Genomic DNA, 21,574 nt, shown 5'->3' on the forward strand with positions numbered 1-21,574 from the left:
AATTTTTCCATGATGACCTTTGATTTTTTTTCAAAAAAGTTATGCATACAATTAGAGCATCAATCCTTCCGTAGAGCTAGAGAGAAATATTGTAACCGTTAGTCTACAATAACCTTAATCCATAGTAAGCCAAATCCTAATAAATGGCTTGAAACCTTATATTCCCTCTATTTTTTTTTTTTATAAGCAACAACTAAATCTCCTTTTTATTTCTAAATATAAGTAATATTGAGAAATTCTTGCATGTACCGGGGGCACGTCCATTTAATGTCTCTTTCTTCCTCCTATTTTCACTTCCAACGATGTCCCTTTTCCCTCTCCCATCAAACCACTAAATCCGTCAGCTGTTGAAATTTGAAAACCACCCCAAAAAACGTTGATCAGTTTAATCCCACTCCACCAACATGTCCTTCCCCATAATATATTAAAAATACTTATTTATAACATTTATACTAACTGAGTTAATGTTATAAAATGACACATACATAGTTATATATATATTAATTTTTTTTTAGTGGAAAAACTATTTTATTACTTCCTCCATTCCCTATAATCGTGAAGTATGTAATGTTTCTCTTTATAAAAAAACATTCAGAGGTTCTCTCAAATTTTGTGTCTTGATTTTTCATTTTACTCCTATTTAATTACTTATATGACTTATATCATTATATTTAATTTTCACACATTCTTTCTCTCACACATTATCTTTCTTTGATATAAATTAATAAATGAGAGTATTTTTAACAAAAAAGTTACACTTTTTACTTATTTATTGTCCTCAACTAATTTTAATTAACATTTTAAACAACGTAATTTGAGTAATAATTTCTTATAAAACGGAAGGGAATGAGTACTTGTTAAACTTTGATTGTTATTACAATTTTGCAAATTCTTTTAAATTTTAAGTCACATTTAATTGAATTGTCACACACAACTATTTTTACACTAATATTTGATATAAAATATAGATAATTAATTTATAAATATTAAAAATTTAAATATTTTTAAAAATCATATGCATTATAACCATACCACCAGTCATGAAAATCTCCTTACTATGCATAATTAATGAAGACACTTTAAAAAAAATTATAAATTTGAGAGGTAAAATAAACTAAGTCTTATACTTAAGATTAAAATGAATATCTTATCTATCTCCTATATTTAAAGCTAAAGTAGTATTTTTTTTAAAACAAAACTTACATCAATTCACTTATATGAATTAGGTTTATTTGATCAGATTTTGTTATATGTGATTTTTTTTATACAATATGCATATATCCATTGGGTCCATTTTTTCAATTTATTTACATATACATATGTGTGTGTATATATATTACTTATATGTTTAAGGTAAACAAATCTAATTGACGTACAAATATATTAAGAAACCCCTAAAATTCTAGAATACCGCTGAATTTTATTTAAACGTATATTAGATATAAATAAATATTTTAATATATAACTAAGGGGAAATTACAAAAAAAGACTTTGGAATTACAAAAACGCATATAGGGACCATTGACAACTTCACTTTGGGTTTTGACAACTTCATGGCATATTATTATTGTCAAAAACTATAGTGAAGTTGTCAAAAATCCCTATCTGTGTTTGTACAATTCCAAAGTCTTTTTTTTGTAATTTTTCCTATGACAACTAATGTATTTTGTAACATTAACTTAGTTAACATAAATGTTATAAATAAATATTTTTAATAATAACTAACATATTGTGGGGATGCACGTTGGGCGGTTTTCAAATAGCCGAGGGATTTGGCGGCTTTAAGGTTTTGTTTGGTTCAACAGAAAGAAGGAGAGGGGAGGTTAATTAGAGGGAAAAAAAAGGGTTATGATTTTGTTTGGTTCAAAAGAAAGGGATGGAAAAGGAATTTTTTGTTTGGTTCAAAAACAGAGAGGAATGAGAATTAATTATAAAGTGACAAATATACTCTTATCTTTTTATTTAAAATTTTTTCTTATGCTATTATAATATTTAAATCAGAATTATTATTTTCTAATTTATGAATTTCAAAAAATTAATCACCATACCTACACGTGACACAAAAAATTATAGGAAAAATCACAAACAAAGATTGTGGAATTTGAAAAATTGTAGACAAGGACTTATTGATAAAAATTATTATCAAAACCTATAATAATATTGTTACGGGTCCCTATTTATAATTTTTCAAATTTCATGATTTTTTTTTTGCGATTTTCTCAAAATTATATCCATTTTAAATAGTAATTTTTATTAATTATAACATATCGTTTCATTAATTTCAATATGCTTGTTAAAATTTTATACTTCTAAAAAGTACGATAAAAATAAAAAAAATAAAATGGATTGTTGTCGCTGTATGCAAAATATTTGTACATATTCATTGTTAGCATCGGACGCACAAGCTACTTCTCAAAATATTATTTTTATATCCCTTCGTCATGGTTTGTTCTTCTTCCAAGTATAAAAGAATACTTTCCATCAAAAGATTGAGAATAGAGCGGATCTGAGAGAGAGGAGGAGATGAAAAAAGTGGTTTTAGGGAAAAAGGGCAAACTTGTAATATTAAATAATGGGTAAGAATAATTTAATCAGGATGACATATAAAATTTTTCTCCCCTCAAAGAACTCCAAATTTGGAGGGGAGGGTAGCAATAAAAAAAAAAACAAATTTTCTCTCCCCTCCCTTTCATTTTTTGAACCAAACATGTTTAATCCATCCTCTTACCTTTCGTCCTCTCCCTTTCTCTTGAAAAACCTCTAACCAAACAGCGCGTAAGGCTTTTGATGGAAGAGAAAAGAGGAGCATTGTTGCCGTTGGAAGTGAAAATGGGAGGAAGAGGCAGACGTCAAATTGACGGAGAGAGAAACTGTTATATATAAACTTTTGTGGGATCCATAACTTTTTATTTCTCTGACCAGTAAGGCCATGTGTGATGTGAGTCTGAATTTATCTCAATTGGTTTCGTTTAATTAGGAAGATCACAGACGACGTGTTACTCTCACTGTACGTAAGAATTTCTCAACAACATTCACAAGTTATTTTAAATTGCAAATTCTTTATTTTTTATTAATTATTTATTTTAATACTCAATATATTAATTATCTCATTTTTCATATTATATCTATTTTTATCACACATTCTTTTTCTTTTATAATTTTTTTTTATAATAATCTTCTTAATTTCTTTCTCATACTTTCTTCTTTTATAAATAAGGATATTTTGGAGAAAGAACTTTCAATTTTTATATATTTATTGTGTTTAACCAATTTTAACTAACTTTTTGATCATGTAATTGAGTTCAATATTACTTATAAAAAGGAATGGAGGGAGCAACGACCCTCGAATTGATTTTGCTAACTTTTTTTTTTTTTTGGGGTGGGGGGTTGGGCTTGGCTTCATAGAATAGAGTGACAAGCATACGTAAGCTCAAGCTAAACCAAAATGGAGTTTCTTGTGGCAATCGGGACAGGAATTGTGTCAAAACTGGGGGAGATGTTAATGGATCCAATCACGTCGCAATTCAAACATCTGATTCACTATGACAAAAATATCAATAAAATGAAGAATGAACTCAACAACTTGGAAGAAAGGAAGCGTGCTATTGAAGGAATGGTGGACGTAGACAGGAGGAATGGACGTCGCATTGCTCCAAATGTTGAACACTGGCTCTACCAAGTGGACAACATGGTAGAAAACAAATTAAATGAAGTGGACGATCGTGAGTTGGTCAACAAGAGCAAGAAATGCGTCAAAGGGTTGTGTCCAAATTTGGTGTTTCGTTATTTACTGAGCAAGAAAGCAAGAAAAATGGCGCAAGATCTTGTTTCCCTGAAGGAGCAAAAATTTGACTTCATATCCTACCCTGCACCTTTACCATCACTAGGATCCACTTTCACAGAAGGAATTAAGAGCTTTGCCTCAAGAGAATCAATTATTACCGAGGTTGTAGATAAATTGAAGGGTGATGAGTTCAACAGGATAAGCGTTTGTGGGATGGGTGGTGTGGGGAAAACCACATTAGTGAAAGAGCTCATCAAAATTTTAGAAGCAGATAAGGTGTTTGATGAAATTTCAATGGCTATCGTGTCCCAAGTTCCTGACTATAGAAAGATTCAAGGTCAAATTGGTGACACCTTAGGCTTGAAATTTGATAAGGAAACTCTACAAGGAAGGGCAGGCCAACTGCTTGAGAGGCTTAACAAGATCAATAAGGTCCTCGTAGTGCTGGATGATGTATGGACAGAGCTGGATTTCGAGTTGATAGGGCTTCCTTCAAATGGGCAGTGTCACAGGGGGTGCAAAATTTTATTCACATCAAGAAATGAAGATGTGTGCCACAGGATGATAAGTCAGAGGAACTTCACTATGCCCGTTCTCTCTAAAGAAGAAGCATGGGATCTCTTCAGGGATACAGTAGGCGGTCATGTTGTGGACAAAGCTGAGATTCATGACATAGCAAAAGAGGTTGCAAATGAATGTAGGGGTTTGCCAATTGCTATTGTCACAATAGCAAAAGCACTAGGGAACAGGGAGAAGCATGCATGGGAGGATGCACTTGATCAGCTGAGAAAGTCTTCACTAACTTCCTTCTCAGAGATGCAAGAATATTCTATATATTCATGTATTGAATTAAGCTATGACTTTCTAGGCAACGAAGAAGCTAAATTTCTCCTTTTGCTTTGTTGCTTATTCCCAGAAGACTTTGACATTCCTATTGAAGTTCTTCTAAGATATGGAGTGGGCTTGGGTTTGTTCAAGGATCTGGGTGCTTTGTGTAAAGCAAGGAATCGAGTGCATACCTTGGTTGATACTCTAAAGAAGCGGTTTTTGTTGCTGGACAGCAATGAGGAAGAGTGTGTGAAAATGCATGATGTCGTTCGTGATACTGTCATAACAATTGGATCCAAAGAAGAGCATGGATTTGCAGTGAAATATGATGCCGGACAGACGGGGTCAAAGGAGTTTATATGGCATCATAGTGCAATCTCACTTGTGTTTGATGAGATTAAGATGCATCCTAAGCGTTTGCAGTGTCCAAACCTTAGACTTTTGCAACTTTATTTAAAGAGAAGAGAACCCATTTCCGAAAATTTCTTCCATAACATGGGCAAGCTAACGGTTTTAGGCATAAGCAATCTGTGCGTTCCATCAATGTCATCTCCATTCCGATCACTCAACAGCCTCTGCACCTTACGGTTGGAAGATTGTCAGGTTGGAGACATATCGGTAATCTGTAAGGAGCTAAGGAAACTGGAAGTGTTAAGCTTTGCCCGCTCAAATATCAAAGAATTGCCAGCAGAAATAGGCAAACTAAGCCTTCTAAGACTGTTGGATTTGACAGATTGCAATGATCTTGATTAGATGTCTTCCGGGGTCCTAGCTAGCTTATCTAACTTAGAAGAACTTTATCTTAGAGTCAGGAATTTCCATTGGGAGGAAAAGAATTCCATTCTTGCAGACCTCAAATCTCTTTGTCATCAGCTAAAAGTTCTTGAGATTTCAATAACAGGAATTCATAATTTTCCTAAAGATTTCGAGTTAAAAAGCTTGGTTAAGTTCTGGATCTATGTGAGAGACCCAACTACTCTTTCTCATGGCTTTGGTCGTCGAGGATATCTACATCCTAACATCCTTAAACTAAACAGTGTGTACCATAAGGACATTAAAGAGAATGTGGCAATTCAACAATTGCTTAAGAAATCTGAAATTCTCAACCTTGTGAATGTAAAACAATTAGAAAACTTGATCTGTGAGTTGGATGAAGAAGGTTTTCCGCACTTAAAAAATCTCAGCATTGAATTCTGCAACGAACTGAAGTATTTAACAGATGAAACTGTCTATGCTTCAAGTTGTGTCTTCCCACTGGTTCAATCATTGTCTATGCACAATTTGGACAATTTAAGGGAGATATGCCATGCCAAGACTTTCACCTCTAGTTGCCAATGCTTTGGCAGTTTGAGTGATCTCAAAGTAGAATTCTGCAACAAGTTGAAGTATATCTTTTCACCATCTCAGAAGTCAAGTGTTGGGATGCTCGAACGCTTGCAGGTGACTGAATGCTATGGGATTGAATGTATGTTCTCCAAACAAATCCATGATGGGAATTCAGTGATCAAGTTCACAAATCTAGTGGAACTGAAGCTACAAGAACTCCCAAGCCTTGTTGGGTTCGCTATACCGGATCATAACAACGAGCTTCATCTCTTAGAATCCCAGGTTTGCTTCTTCCTAGTAATTACCACTTTGTTGCCTATCTTCCACGTATGATATTTCACATCTTGTATATGCACGCCAGTTTGTATGGTTCATGAAAAGACTTCGTCATTGGTTTTGCAGAAATATGTCATGTTGATTACTTTTATCCTTCCTAAATGATTACAAATACTAATTAATATAGATATAAGATTATGATTCTCATATATTAAATTTATGATTCACATTAATTACTATATCAATAAATTGCTTCCTTTTTTTAAATCCACACATTCTAATTGGATGACATTAACAGTAATGACAAATTCTTTTGTGTAATAACTTAGTTTTCTTTGGTTGCATGATTAGGAAGCATATGTATATAGGTGAGTTAAATAATATAAAGTACAATGTGCTGAGCCTAAAGCCATTAAAACAAGTTAGATGAGTTAAATAAGTGAACCTATCATGGATTACGGGTTAAAATGGGATGACTCATTTAACTTACTTTAATCTGATGAGTTGTAAAATCCAAACTTGACTTATCTGATAGATTAAGTACATTAATTGGTTTAACTTATCAGAAAAATTAAAGATTAACAAAAATGATTCAAACATTTAATTTTCTAATATATTGTCATAACAAAAAGGAAGCATTCAAATGTCTTATATCATTTTACTGTTTTAAACTTCAAGAAGTTATAAATATTGTCACGTAGAAATAGTTTTATCATAAAAAAAATCAAGAATTCGAAATAAAAAATCACGGAATTTAAGATATTTTTTAAATTTAATTTAGGATTATGTTTCCAATATTTGGTGCATTAACTTGGGAGATATTATTTATACTTGAGGTTCTTAAAAAAAACAAAAAAAAATATTCACCCGTTGTTCATGGGTTTAGCGGTAAGAACCACACACCCTCACCCACAGGGGAGGGTGTCTGATTCCCGTTGCGGCGTTTGGGAAAACATCCTAGAACGAGGGTGCTTGGGTTTATGTTTGAAAGTATAATATAGGTTTGCCTTACTCAACATTGATATCACCTAAAAGGAGCTGTTCAAATATATTGCCCTTGGCTTGGTTGAGCTCGAACCCCTGCATGAAATTTTTGTACAAAAAAAAAAGAAGAAACAATGTTCAAATAAGCTAACCCACCTAGCTTATGAGTTAGCGAGTTAAGTTGATTTGTTTGATCTTATCACATTAAGTTTCTAAGTGAAGTCATATCTCATAAAATTGGTGATGTAAATGAGCCATGCAATGGATTTGCACAGGTTCAAGAACAGAAGCTTGAAGATGGTCAACATCTGCTAGGGTCCAACTCAGTATTAGGAGCTGACGCATCCGTTCACATTGGCGGTACACTATTTGAATCCAAATGGATGCCCCAGTTCCCAAAATTGGAGAAAATCTTATTACTTGAGTGCTCTTTGTTAGATACTGTCTTTGACTTGAAACAGTCGGAAATCGAAGGCCAGCCAGGTCCTATGCTATTTTCTCAGCTCAAAGAAATAGAGATATCTTGGCTTAGCAAGCTAAGAAATATTTGGAGTAATGTTCCAAGTTATATTCAAGGCTTTCAGAACTTGAGATCACTCAAAGTCAAGAAATGTGATGCTTTAAGAAGCATCTTCATTCCCACCGTTGCCAGAACACTCACAAAGCTTCAGAAGTTGGTGATACACAGCTGCCAGTTGATGGAGAAAGTTGTTGGGGATGATGATGGAGGAGAACAAGAGGAAGTGGAAACTCTTCTGTTTGCCAAGTTAGATTCTTTGACACTTAAGCATCTCCCAAACCTTGTGAGTATTTGTCCAGATTGCTATGAGCTAGCCTGGCCATCTCTGAGATATTTATGCATTGAAGGATGTCCCCAGCTGAAGACATCTTCATTGCCAATTCAAGACCTAGCAAAGGAAGAGAATCTCAGCAACTCCTTTTCAGATTCTACCCTCCAGGATATTGGTTTCAGCACTCCTAGGTTTCTCCCTTGTTGCCTTGGATGCACCCAATCAAGCATTGAGATTTCCAACTCAATGGCCAAATCAAATTTCCGAGCAGGAAAGATCAGCAACCAGGTATCATTTGATTAATCAAATGTGTATACTTGTCTTTCTGTTTCTGTTCTTATCAATAAAGTCTGCGGCTATTCATTCAAAGCTCAAGGAATTGTTATCTCGTAACCTACTAAACAAGTCTGACAGTTTATTTTCCATATTTATCTCCCTAACAAATACCCTATATTGATTGGGACGGGGGGGCTGAGACATGAAATATATATCTATAGACACACTCTTCTTTTTACCATTTTCTTAGATTAGTCTCCCGTTTGACGTTACTAAATTTCTCTTCAGGCTAATTTGACGAGAGACCATATATCTTCTCATGTCAAGGAAATATATACTAGAGAAGAAATGAGGTCCTACATGCCAAATCTGGAACAGCTTCAAGTCAAAGGCTGGGATTCATTAGATGCTATATTCCAGCTTGAACAAAACCAGCGTTCCAAGGCTAGTGCAAACTGTATAGTAAAACTGATGCCCACGTTGACAAGTCCAGTGGAAATCACAGGCTTCAACAACCTCACGCTGCTAAGTTTAGAAGCTTGTCACAATTTAAGATATCTGTTCTCTCATTCCATAGCAAGGCTTCTTGTGAAATTGCAAGATGTGAAGGTATCAAACTGTAGGATGGTGGAGCAACTGGTCAAAAGCGAAGATGGCTCAGTTGTATCTTCTTCTGCAAACTCTCCTGAAGTTTTTGAGAATGCATTACCAAATCATGCAACATCCATCTCCAAAGATTCATTTGTCTTGGAGTTTCCATCCCTGAAGAGAATCACCATTATTAACTGCAGCGTGTTAGAAGTTATCATCAAGAATGGAGAGTGGACAACAGACCTGACTTCATTTGATCAAGTACAGTCTCTTACTTTAAGCCGTCTGCCAAATCTTGTGAGCTTCTGCTGCCAACCTTGTATTCCTGAGCAGCCATATTTAAAGAAATACAGAGGCAACGGCCATCATCAAGAAGATCAGGTAGAATAGCTAAATGTTCATTTATTTCTTGTTTATTTCACTGTATGATTTTACTTTGAATGGTTAAATATACATTTATCTATAAATAGGTGATCGGTCCCATAAGCATGTGGGATTGTAGTAGTACATTAGCTGGAGTATTTAGATGTTGAACCCACAGGGAGGTTGAGTTTTACCAATCCAATTAAATTTAGTTATAACACAAGATAGTAATTAAGTGAAAATCAAAATTTATAGAAACTAAACAAGAGAAGGAATAAACGTTGATCCAATCGATGGGGATTGAATTCACCTGATGGGATGACAAAACTTTTATTTTCTTTTTGATCAACATGGGATGTCTAAACTTCACTCTGTGTCTTCGCAATAGCAGTGATTGTTGCTCTTAAAATGTCCTAATCTTGCTAAGAAAATTTTTAAATGGGGACTGATTTTGTTTTGTTTCTTCCATTCCTTCTTTTCCTCTTCTGATTTTCTTCTTTCCATCTTTTCTTTATTTGATAATTTTGGCTGCAAAATAAAAATTGGACATAAGTAGATTTTGCAGCACGAATACTTTTTATCCTATAATTGAGTGTGTACAGGGGAAATGTATATAAAATTAATTAGATAGGTATAAAATATTTATACATTTAATCAAATATAATTCAAAATATATTCCAGTTTAACTATAAAATATGCACTTAGCAATTGCACCGATATATGTCTTATATTATTTATCAATCCTCGACTATATTAAAATCAAAGCTATTTTGCCGTGAGACGCCGTGATAGTAGGAAAGTTTAGATAGTTAATTATTACATTTAACAAATAATCCAAAAGTTATTTTAACGTTAAGTAAATATGATAGTTGATTTTTGTCGTAGTTGAATGAAAGATGAAATATTGCAACAAAATCTTCGTTTTGTAGGTTGCTTATGATGAACAGAGAATGATAAGGAATGCTCCTTCTATAAACCGCTTTTGGTTTTCACATCTAACATACCTAGGGGTAAAAGAATGCAAAAAAATTAGCTGTTTGTTCTCTACATCATCTTCAGCAAGTCTTGTGCATCTGCAAGAGCTAGAGATATGTGATTGTGAGAACATAAAGGAAATAGTATCAAAGGAAGAAATTCATGCAAACTTTTTCAAGATTGTGTTCCCTAGATTGAAGCGTCTGAAACTTGAATGCCTGTCCAAACTTGAAGCCTTCTGCCATGGTTCCTATGACTTGGATTTCCCGTTACTGCAAGAAGTGTGTTTTGGAAATTGCCATAGGATGGAGGTATTCTCATATGGATTTCCAAACACTCCAAAGCTAAAAGGTATTACCATGAAAGTTGGAAACCTTACCAAAGTCATATGGATGGGAGATCTGAACACCACTGCTCAACTTTCCAAAGGAATTGTAAGCCCAGTTCTTTTCGTCCTTTCTCATCTATAAAATTTGTATTTGTTATGTTTTTTTTTCCATCATCTAATTAAAATTCTAAAGGAAGCAACGGGAGAGCAATTCTTATGGGGTTATGGCTACTCACAGGTTTGTTCCAGCCAAAAGCGATAACTTAAGCACTTGAAAGCTACATATCCTTAAGCATAACATTGCCAGATTCAAGCGCTTTAATTGCTTAAATTTTATTCTTGTATTGGTTACTTCGTAGTAGCTCATGTCCCCGCAAGAATTTCTTCAGAACTCTTCAGTTTTCTTCAATTATCATTTTTATTGAGATTAAAAAAAAAAACAATTTTTGTTAACACGTGGATGTGGGTTTTGCAGTTAGCTTTTCAAACATCAGAGAATCTTGGCTGGCTCAAGCAGGAACAAGGCATGCTTAGCTACTTTATGAAAGAAACAGAGATGACTGTTGAAAGCTTTCAAAGTTTACTGACTCTAGTCCCATCCAATGTGATGCACTTGTTTCAGAATCTGAAGAACCTCATAGTAAAGGGCTGTGGTTCACTGATTGAAGTGTTTGAATCAGAAGGAATAAACAAAAAGAAGAGGCATAGCATGATACACTATGAGCTAGAAGTCATGAACTTGCTTTTTCTTCCTAAGTTGATTCGCATATGGAAAAATCATGAAGAGATTTTGGACTTCCAGAATCTGAGAATATTGAAGGTTGAATACTGTGGCAATTTGAAGGGTATACTGTCACCTTCTATGGCCAAAAGTCTTGTCCAGCTACAACACCTTCGTGCATACAGTTGTCAAATGATGGAGGAGATAGTAATGAAGGAAGCTGAAGAAGAATCTGAAGGAGCAAATAAAGCTGAGATATTGTTTCCGTTGCTGAACAAGTTGGAGCTTCGTCATCTCCCCAGTCTCAAATGTTTTTCCTCAGAAAGTGTAGACTTTGAACTTCCCTTCTGCGAAGAAATGGTAATTGAAAAATGCCCAAAGATGACGACCTTTTCCTATGGAGCTGTAAGTATACCAAAGCTTTCTAATATATACAAAGGTTCCTATGAGTATGTAGACATCATGGGAGACCTTAATATGACAATCTACCAAGCTCATTCAGGAGATTTGAAGGTAACCATGTGTATGATTTCTCCAACTCTTTAATTCCAAATTCCAAGTTCCAGCTTCCATGGAATGTCTTATTTCTCTTTGATACTTGATTTGCATGGACATCTCCTAAATTTTGTTGAAATTTCTTGGAGACCTATTTTAAAAATATCCACCGCTTTTACTTGAAAATAAAATGTAAATTTCATGAGCATCCTTGAATTTTGATAAAATTACAAGGATATTTGTTCTGTTTTCAAACCAGATACAAACCCCTCCAGAAAGTTTTAAAAAAAATCATACAAGCCTATGAATTGTATGGACATTATACAGACCTCAATTCTTTTTATTATTTTTTTAAATATTTATCTGTATATACTTTGAAAATGAATGAAATTGTGCAATTTCAACAAAATTTAGGGAAAGTTCACATGAATTGCTCTTTATTCCAAGGGAAAAATATATAAGTAGGCCTATTTCTAGTAAAATTTATGTGGTGTTTACATTAGTTTTGACAATAGTGGAGCATAATTTTAGTAAAATTGAAGGTAAGTCTGAACAATTTACACATTTTTATAAACAACATATAACTATCCTGCTTATAAACTTCTGCGGGGAAAAAGTAATTTTACAATGCAGCATATTCTACTTTATGAAGTATAACGATTATTTTTGTTTTATTGTTCAATAAAATGTGACGCTTTTTACTCCTTGTGCATTTGCAAAGGGAATAATACTAGTTTCAATGAGATTCACAGGAAATCTGTACAAGTTACACTATTTTTATAATCAAGATACAGCTATTCTGTTTATAAACTTTTACAGGGCAAAAGTAACCTTAGCAATCTGTAAGTGAGGAAAAACATTAGAGAATGCTCTTTAAATTGAAGAATCTTAGGTTTTCTCATCAACATGACAAGATCTTTCCATTTCAGGCAGCATTTCAAAGATCAAAGACAATCAATTGGATTGAGCAAGATAAAATCCTACTTGGCTACATAACAAGAGTAACAGAGCTGGTCGTTGAAGGTTGCGAGAAGCTGTTGAACTGTGTTCCATCCAACATGCTGCATAGACTGCAGCATTTGAAACAGCTCAAGGTCCGAGAATGTTGTTCACTGGTGGAGATATTTGAATCAGAAGGAGTAGAAGCAAATGAAGATAAAGAGCATGCTAATGCTATGACATTGTATGAATATAATCTGCAAGAAATGCATTTGTGCTCTCTACCCAAACTAATGCACATGTGGAAAAACCATGGTGAAGTAGTCTTAGGTTTTCATAATCTTAGAAAGCTAAACATCGGGTGTTGTGATGGTTTAAGAAGTGTGTTCCCTCCTTCCACAGCCAGGACCCTTCTGCAACTGCAAGAACTATCAGTTTATGAATGTGAGATGATAGAGGAGATAGTCACAACAGAGAAGGAAGGAGAGTCCAGCAAGGCCAAGAAGATTGTATTCCCAGAACTGAAGTGGCTGACCCTTTTAAGTCTTCCCAACCTTAAATGTTTCTGCTCGAGTAATTACCAGCTTGAGATGCCGTCTTACAGGGAAATAACTATTAAGGATTGCTCAAAAATGGAGAGTTGTTGTTATGAAACCATGAGCGCTCTGTGAAAATTGATCATTCGGAGTCCCAAGAGGAACTTCATTGATGAGGTACGTAATGCACTCGCCGAGTATTCAAGAATTTGGAAGCTCTATGGTCACCTTTTGACCAAAGCATTGTAAAGGTAGTTTTGTTTGGAAAGTTGTAAAACTTCCATTTCCAATTAAGTATGGCTGTTGCATATATACATATACATATATATATATATATCATGGAGAATAAGGTTGTTAATTACACAAATTACTTTCATGATGCTCTTCATACAGATTTCTTCATGAACTTTTTAGCAGTGCTAATAAAGGGAAAAAGGATTAAAAAAAAAAAAAAAGGCAAAGGCTTATACCTTGGGGGTTATCTTGTTGATGTTGAACCCTTCATGTCTTAGTGGAAGTTATGGTTTCCTTGCTGTTCAGCTGTTGTTAGTTTCAAATATTATGAGGTTGCAAAATTTTCTGGCTTTTAGATATTTGAATTTAGATAAAATTGACTCATCGTTTCTCTACCACATTATTTCATTGAAGTAACAAATAGTTATTGTATGACATTTTTCCTTTTCTTGTCAATTCATTGATCTTTGCTTCTTCAGTTTCAGTGTAATTTTAGGTGTCATAACTTCCTAATTTATTGGTTATCAAATAGGTGACTAGTTGGGTCGTTGAATGTCAAGATTCTCCGATTGGGCTAGGTGTTGTTGAGTCTCTGGCTCAAACTTGTTCAGCAAGTGGCGCCATGGATCCTTTTATGAATGCATACGTTGCAAGAATTCAAGCTACAAGGGTAATTCTTGCTACCCTTCCGTCCAAAAAAGAAAAAAAATTCTAGCCCCCTTATCTATTCATTTGACCATTATGCATAATTTTTTTCAATCACTTTTAACATGGTTTTACGGAGCCATCCTTCAGGATGATAGTACTGATGTCAGGTTATATAGAATTGCCTCGGCAGCCATTCAGGTAATTCCAATTTTGAGATGTATACATAACTGTGAATCTTCTCTCAGTAAAAAAGTGAAAAATAGACAAAATACAGCAAATATATTTTTACAGTGGGGCAACATGATAAACTGTCCTCATTCTTACAATCACACCATGAATGCTTCGCCAGCAAGGGGGGGAAAAAAATCAGCAAATAACGACAGCTCAGAGAGCCCCAGATTTTATACTTGGTCTTGACATTCTGTAATTTTACAGGTGCTGATGCTGTACGCTGACAGTTTTTGAGTAATGAGAAAGAAAAATCAGTTCTAGAAACTGAAGAGCCGGAAAATACAGTGATTGATTACCTTTGACAAATTATATATGAAGCTTTTCCATGAAAAGAGAAGGACAAAGGGTTGCACTGCCAAACAAGTACGAGACCTCAGAGTTCAGAGACAGCTTGAAATCATGAATCCCATAACACCTAAATGTAGCCAAAATTTGAAGCCATGCCAGTGCAGACAAGCTAGGTTAGAATGAGTGAGTGAATAACTTCTCTGGAACAATTCATTGCCATTCTCAAGATTTACGGGTGACTAAGGTAACCTGAAACAGCCAATGTTGAATAATTTATCCTTTGGGCTTTTCCAAGTTGGTTCAAAATGCACAAATCATGGAGGAAGCCAGGATGCTTATGGGTAGAAATTGTTACCTTCAATTCCACGCATAGGAGTTGTTAGATGTGCAGATACGTGCTTTTGCAAAATTACGCCCATTACATATTTGTCATAACATCTTTGATCATCCTCCACCTTGGTGCTTCGAGGCGGAGGAGGATGAAAGGGGTTTGTTCTCATATAGTGGCACCATGTCATTTTTTTTTTTTTGAATGTATGATACAATTTTATCACACACACATATGTATGTATGTATAGGAGATTCTTTTTCCTCCCAACAGAATCTTTTTTTTCAGCTAATACAAAACCTAGATTTAATTATTCTGTTGTTATGCTAGCTTCATTTAATTTCAAGCAAAAAAAAAAAAATCTCTCTATCGAAAAGATTCCAGAAGAAACAAAATTGCAGTTTGTTTTTGGTTAAACAAAGTGAAAACTGAAATGTCATGTTTGATGATGATTCAGTTTTAATGGATTCTTTTCAATTTCGACCGAAAAAAATATGTATTTAGTTTAATAAATATTTTTGATTTTATAAAACACATATTTTCCGGTCAATTTTACTGAATTGAATATTCATATATTAAAATGATTCAGAGTAAACTTAAACATCTCATATTTAATTTGCGTAATTGTAATATAGGTTCTATATCCGACTTGAAACATCTTTATTTTTAATGGGAACGGGAAATCTCTCTGAGAGCGGTGGGGGTGGAGGAATGCCGGAGGAAGGCGACTCAGCCACTCGACGCCGGAAAAAGTACAAGAAAGTGAACAACGAGGAAAAAGAAGGGACTGACGCAACCGAGAGTCACGAAAAGCTTGAATCGTTTAAAGATAAACTGATGGGAACGGAGAACGTGGCTGTGTCGAGCGACAGGAAAGGAAGTAGGGTCTTCGACGATGCATGGAACGAATATCTCGACAACATCAAGAGCTACTTCATAAACGCTGATGCCGACCAGGACCAGGGACAGGTTGTCGATGATGATGAAGACTGCCCGACGTTAAAGGTTCCCTGAGAAGACTATGAACGGTGGTGTGCACCGTGGAGAAAGTCACTCATTATCAAGCTCCTCGGTAAGAACCCACCTTTATGGCTAATGAAAACAAATCTTGCACGAATATGGAAAACAGAGCATCCCTTCACGACCCGAGACCTCGACAATGGGTTCTTCGTTGTCTCATTTGACGATGAGGATGACATGAATATGATATATCAGGAAGGACCCTGGATGTTTGCCGATCACTACCTCGCTGTACAACGGTGGCGGCCAAATTTTGACCCTTGGGAAGCAAAGGTGCAGAAGAAAATCGCCGTGTGGATCCGTATACCTCTCCTCCCCTTGGAATTCTTCAACGTAGAAAGCTTGCGACTGATTGGAAAGCTGATCGGGAGAACTCTAAAGGTGGATATGATCACGCATACAAGTGAAAGAGGCCGCTTCGCACGAATCTGCATTGAGATAGACCTTAAGAAGAAACTAAAGTCAGCCATCAATGTCTTTGGCCGACGACGAGTTATCGCGTACGAAGGTCTCCAGCTCGTCTGCTTCCACTGCGCGAAATATGGGCATCACAGGAATGCATGTCCGGATAGGAGTACCACCCCTGAAGCAACAACAGATCATCCTGGGACTGAGAACGCAGCAACTGGTATAAAAACAGGGGCAGCAAACGTTGACCTAAACAAAGAGCCGAACGAGATGAACATATCACCTCCAATAACCCAACACAATATCTTCGAAAGCGGCATCCCCAAACGCCCTCAGGACGACCAGAAATCCGGTGAGAATTCTGACAGATACAACTTGCCGGCGGCGGAAGGCCTTGGAGCTTGGAACTTGGTGCAACGGCCAAGAGGAAGAAGATTTAGAAAACCCGATGAAACAGGGCCCGGAGTAAATGCTCAAGAGAATTTTAAGCATCATAATACGTGATCAGATCAGAACCATGATTCTCGTGAGGCTATTCGACAGGAGGACCGAAATACTAAAGATACCGCAAGAATCCAGCAAGAAAATCACGGCAAATCCAAAAAGATGGGAAAAGAGAATCAACGAAATATGAGATGGGTCCCGGTGGAGCATATAGATATATCCAAAAAGAGAGGCCTGGAAAAAGCAAAAGAAAAGATGCCACCTGGCATGCAGACAGCTACAAACACGTCACCGAGGCCACCAATTATCAGATTTGACTTCTAGCAGGCTAAAAATCCGTTTGAGGCATTAATGGACCTCAGTGAGAATGGACCTAACACTGACTATCCCAATCTGCCTAGCGTAGCCAACGGACGGGATTCACCGCAGAATGAAGTTCTAATGAACACGGCACACCACTCGAAGGTAGACGTAAACCAGCCTCCTGACATAGATATGTCCATGGTGCAGGTCAGAATGAACCAGAGTTCGGATGGTCTCAGCGAGAAGAGGACACACAGTTTGAATGATATGGGGTCTATAAGCATGAACACCCCAAACTCGAGTGACCCATGAACTTCCTTTTCTGGAATTGCAGGGGCACAGGGCCCAAGGTACTCCCAGGACTCATAAGAGAACTTAAGAAAAAATATAAAATTGAGCTTTGTGCACTGTTCGAGACGAAATCAAGTGGTGATAAGGCAAAACAGATCAGCAAGAAACTGGGTTTCCAACACTGTGAAATTGTGGATGCTGCTGGTTTTCGAGGTGGAATTTGGATATCTTGGTCAAACAATAGCTGGTCTCTCTCGGTTCTTGAAGTGAACAGTCAATACATTCACACGGTGGTTGAAAACAATGGAGACAAGATTTTCATCACCGCCGTCTATGCTTCTCCAAACATCACGATTCGACGCTCTCTCTGGAATAAACTTCAAGCACTCAACCCAGGAAACAACTGGCCTTGGTTCATAGGAGGAGACTTTAATGCTACTCTGTTCTCCAACGAACGCCGATCAAATGCTATAAGAACTACTTCTGTTGACAGAGACTTTAGCAATTGGGTCGAAAGCTTACAGTTACTGGACATGGGTTGCTCAGGCCCTTTCTACACTTGGAGGGGAAATGGGTGTGAAAGTAGAATTGACAGAGTTTTATCAAATTCCAAGGCAAAAGACGTGTATATTGATGCTGTCGTTAAAAACCTCCCTTGGTATAAATCAGATCATCGTCCCATCCTCCTTCAGCTAAGACCAGGTACACTCTCTAAAAACTTTGTCCATCGCCCTTTTCGCTTTAACGCTCCTTGGGTGCTTCATGATGATTTCAGCAGGCTAGTTAAAGAGAAATGGGACGTCAACGAGAACTGGGAGTTAAACATTGAAAAGTTTACTAAAGACCTCCTTGAATGGAGCAAAACAACTTACGGTCACTTAGGCAGGAGAAAAAGCTTGTTAATGGGAAGACTAGAGGGCATCTCACGTAGCATACTTTCGTCCGGGGAATCCTCTGCCTTAGATCAACTACAGCGTAAACTCTGGCTTGAACTAGAGGAAATTATTCTCCAAGAAGACTTGCTCTGGGCTCAGAAAGCTAAAAGTCAATGGTATGCTCTTGGGGATAAAAACACAAAATACTTCCACTCAAGAGCTAATGGACGAAGGCGCCGTAACAAGATTGAAGCAATCCAACAAGAGAACGGGGAATGGAATGATAATCCAACTTTAATTAAAAGAATAGCGACAGATTTCTTTGTCAACTTATTCCATGAGGAAGGTGGGGAAGGAGATATTCGAAGCAACCATACTACCTTTCCTGAGATTGATGCTCTACAGATGGAGAGGTTACAGAAAGAAGTTAGGGAAGAGGAAGTTAAAGAAGCCATTTTCAGCATGGGGGCACTCAAATTGCCGGGCCCTGATGGTTTGAACGCCCTCTTCTTCCAAAAAGCAATGGGAATCTGTGGGCACCTCGGTGATAAATTTAGTGAAGCAAGCTTTTATCAACCCAACAACCATTGGGGCCATTAACCACACCTACATTGTCCTTATCCCCAAAAAGGATTGTCCGGAGACTATTAGAGACTTTCGCCCCATAAGCCTTTGCAACATGGTGTATAAGACTATTACAAAAGTGGTTGTCAACAGGATGAAGCCCTTCCTACCGAGCATCATTTCTCCAAATCAATGCAGCTTTGTCCCTGGCCGAACCAGTTCTGATAATATTATTGTTGCACAAGAGGTCATCCATTCAATGAGAACCATGACAGGTAAAAGAGGATTCATGGCCATCAAGATCGACTTGGAAAAAGCCTACGACCGTATCTGATGGAATTTTGTGATGAACTGCCTCGAAGACATAAAGCTGCCAGAGACCTTGCGCAAAGTCATTTATTCCTGTATCTCCACACCGTCTATGCAAATTCTGTGGGAAGGAGATAAAGCTGATAACTTCAATCCTACTCGAGGACTTCGGCAAGGCGACCCGCTCTCGCCCTACCTTTTTGTCCTTTGCATGGAAAAACTAGCACACATCATTCAAAACGAAATGACTAAGGGACAATGGAAACCCATTAAACTCGGTAAGCATGGCCCTCCCATATCTCATTTGTTTTTGCTGATGATTTGCTCATTTTTGCAGAAGCCAATTTAGAACAGGTAGAAGTGATCAAAAAGTGCCTTACTAGCTTCTGCGAGGCTTCAGGATAAAAAGTCAATCAAAGCAAAACCAAAGTCTTATTCTCTAAAAATGTCCACCACTTGAGAGCAGCCCAACTAAGCACTGAACTTGGCTTCTCCCAAACAACAGACCTTGGGAAGTACTTGGGAGTTCCCCTCCACCATGATAGAGTTTCTAAAAAGACGTATAGCTATATTGTTGACAAAATCAAGAGCCGTCTCAGTAGCTGGAAAATTAATACTCTCTCCCTTGCCGGTCGTGGCACTTTAATCAAATCAGTGATTAATGCCATGCATATGTATGCGATGCAAACAGCGTGCCTACTTGACAACACTTGTGCCGCTATAGAAAAAAGAGCCCGTGACTTCCTATGGGGGTCATCATATGAGCAAAGACGAATGCACCTTATTGCTTGGAAGGGAGTGTGCAAGGAAAAAAACCGTGGAGGCCTTGGCATGCGACATATAAAACAGCAGAACTGTGCTTTCATGATGAAACTCGGTTGGGGGCTCATCCACAAACGAGACTCCTTGTGGGCCCAGGTCATTCGCCACAAATACGGCTGCGGCAATGATATACTACCTCACGTCAATTTGAAGAAAGCAGGTTCGAACACTTGGAGAGGCATTAAGAATAGCTGGGAACATGTGAGAACAGGCCTTCAAGAAGCACAAGATAGACAGGGAAATACCGTATATCGATGGAAATGGAATAAAAGTGGATCCTTTACTACTAAATCTACCTACATGGCACTGAATACTGACAGAGACGTGCCTAGGTACCATTGGGGAGGCATCTGGAAACTTAAAATTCCTGAGAGATGTAAAACTTTCAGTTGGATCCTCCAGCACGAGCGCTGCATAACAAACAAGAGGAAATTCAGACGAGGACTGCACGAAACGGGGTTATGTGACAGGTGTAAGCAGGAAACAGAAGATGAACTGGATGCACTTCGAAACTGTCTGGATGTCAAGAAGTTCTGGGCGGCGATAATTAAACCAGAATTTCAACATAGCTTCTTCTCTTATGAACTACAGAATTGGATCCGGTTGAACAGGAGGAAAAACGTGAGCTTCGTTGAAGGTCACTGGGCCAGCATCTTCTCCGTAATTTGCTGGCTCCTCTGGAAAGCAAGGAACGATTACGTTCACTCAAGTACTGTGACGGACTTCTCTTCGCTGCACGCTAGAGCCGAGGCGATCATAAACTGCATGTAGAGCGCCATGACAACCCTTCAAGGAGCAAACATAAACACCCCTCTACGGCACGTTTCTCGAGTAAGCGATGTAAACTGCAGCAACAAGATCATAGTAGAAGTCGATGGGGCGTTCTCTTACACTCACCGAAAGGCTGCATGCGGAGGCATTATTAAGAACACAGACTACGTAATTCTTGAAGGCTTTATTCACAGGCTGGAACAGGGTGATAACTTAACCGCAGAACTGTGGGGCTGTTTGTGGGGCCTTAAGAGAGCCTGGGACCTGGGAGAAAAAGATATTATACTACGAAGCGATTCAGCTGAGGCTATCCAAACGATCACAGGCGCAGAAAATCCTCTCCATGAGGACTGGAGTGTAGTTGCCGAAATACAGAACTTACTCAAACGAGAGTGGCGAGTGGAACTGCAAAACATTAACCGAGAATCTAACGCCATGGCGGATGCACTTGCAAAGAAGGCGCTGGAGGGGAGTGTCGACTTCCAAATCCTAAGCAGAGAAACTGCACTGGAATATATTGCGGCTTTGGATATCTCTTAGTTTCTGCCTTTTTGACTTGTCTGATTGTCTTTTTCAATTTCCTACCTATCAAAAAAAAAATATTAATATAGGTTCTTGTCACAAACTTCAAGTTTGAAATTTTGAATTTATTTTGATTTTAGTTCCTAAACTTTGAGACCATTATTTTTTGTTCTTAAAATTTGAAAACATATTTAACTAAGAGAGATTAACTTTTATAAACAAAGTAAATATTAAAAACAACAAATACTTGTTTCAACTTTCAAATTTCAGGGATTTAAAATTATATTAACTTTTATATTATTT

General features: G+C 37.0%; 4 protein-coding genes across 4 annotated transcripts; all 4 read left to right on the forward strand.

Moving 5' to 3' along the window:
- The first annotated feature begins 3,445 nt into the window (after positions 1-3,445).
- On the forward strand, positions 3,446-5,365 carry LOC114726899 (probable disease resistance protein At4g27220). The gene has a single exon (XM_028913619.1). The coding sequence runs from the start codon at positions 3,446-3,448 to the stop codon at positions 5,363-5,365; it is 1,920 nt and encodes a 639-aa protein (XP_028769452.1).
- LOC114726900 (uncharacterized) lies at positions 5,366-13,348 on the forward strand. Its single transcript, XM_028913620.1, has 7 exons — positions 5,366-6,220; positions 7,474-8,277; positions 8,554-9,237; positions 10,149-10,628; positions 10,716-10,760; positions 10,998-11,756; positions 12,668-13,348. The coding sequence occupies exons 1-7, from the start codon at positions 5,366-5,368 to the stop codon at positions 13,346-13,348; spliced, it is 4,308 nt and encodes a 1,435-aa protein (XP_028769453.1).
- A 2,689-nt stretch (positions 13,349-16,037) lies between these two features.
- On the forward strand, positions 16,038-16,874 carry LOC114726901 (uncharacterized). The gene has a single exon (XM_028913621.1). The coding sequence runs from the start codon at positions 16,038-16,040 to the stop codon at positions 16,872-16,874; it is 837 nt and encodes a 278-aa protein (XP_028769454.1).
- Positions 16,875-17,425: 551 nt separating this feature from the next.
- Positions 17,426-18,883, forward strand: LOC114726902 (uncharacterized). The gene has a single exon (XM_028913623.1). It carries the CDS (start codon positions 17,426-17,428, stop codon positions 18,881-18,883), a length of 1,458 nt encoding a protein of 485 aa, XP_028769456.1.
- Positions 18,884-21,574: the final 2,691 nt, after the last annotated feature.

Source organism: Neltuma alba, unplaced genomic scaffold (genome assembly GCF_004799145.2).
Source record: "Neltuma alba isolate B1F8T4 unplaced genomic scaffold, ASM479914v2 tig00012410_pilon, whole genome shotgun sequence".
Taxonomy (NCBI): Eukaryota; Viridiplantae; Streptophyta; class Magnoliopsida; order Fabales; family Fabaceae; genus Neltuma; species Neltuma alba.

Excerpts from the sequence above, each read along its gene's own strand:
- LOC114726899 (XM_028913619.1), top strand. The coding sequence starts at position 3,446 with ATGGAGTTTCTTGTGGCAATCGGGACAGGAATTGTGTCAAAACTGGGG.
- LOC114726900 (XM_028913620.1), top strand. The coding sequence starts at position 5,366 with ATGTCTTCCGGGGTCCTAGCTAGCTTATCTAACTTAGAAGAACTTTAT. Across the intron at positions 6,221-7,473 it reads TTCATCTCTTAGAATCCCAG|GTTCAAGAACAGAAGCTTGA; the intron begins GTTTGCTTCTTC and ends GGATTTGCACAG. Across the intron at positions 10,629-10,715 it reads CTCAACTTTCCAAAGGAATT|GAAGCAACGGGAGAGCAATT; the intron begins GTAAGCCCAGTT and ends AAAATTCTAAAG.
- LOC114726901 (XM_028913621.1), top strand. The coding sequence starts at position 16,038 with ATGAAAACAAATCTTGCACGAATATGGAAAACAGAGCATCCCTTCACG.
- LOC114726902 (XM_028913623.1), top strand. The coding sequence starts at position 17,426 with ATGAACTTCCTTTTCTGGAATTGCAGGGGCACAGGGCCCAAGGTACTC.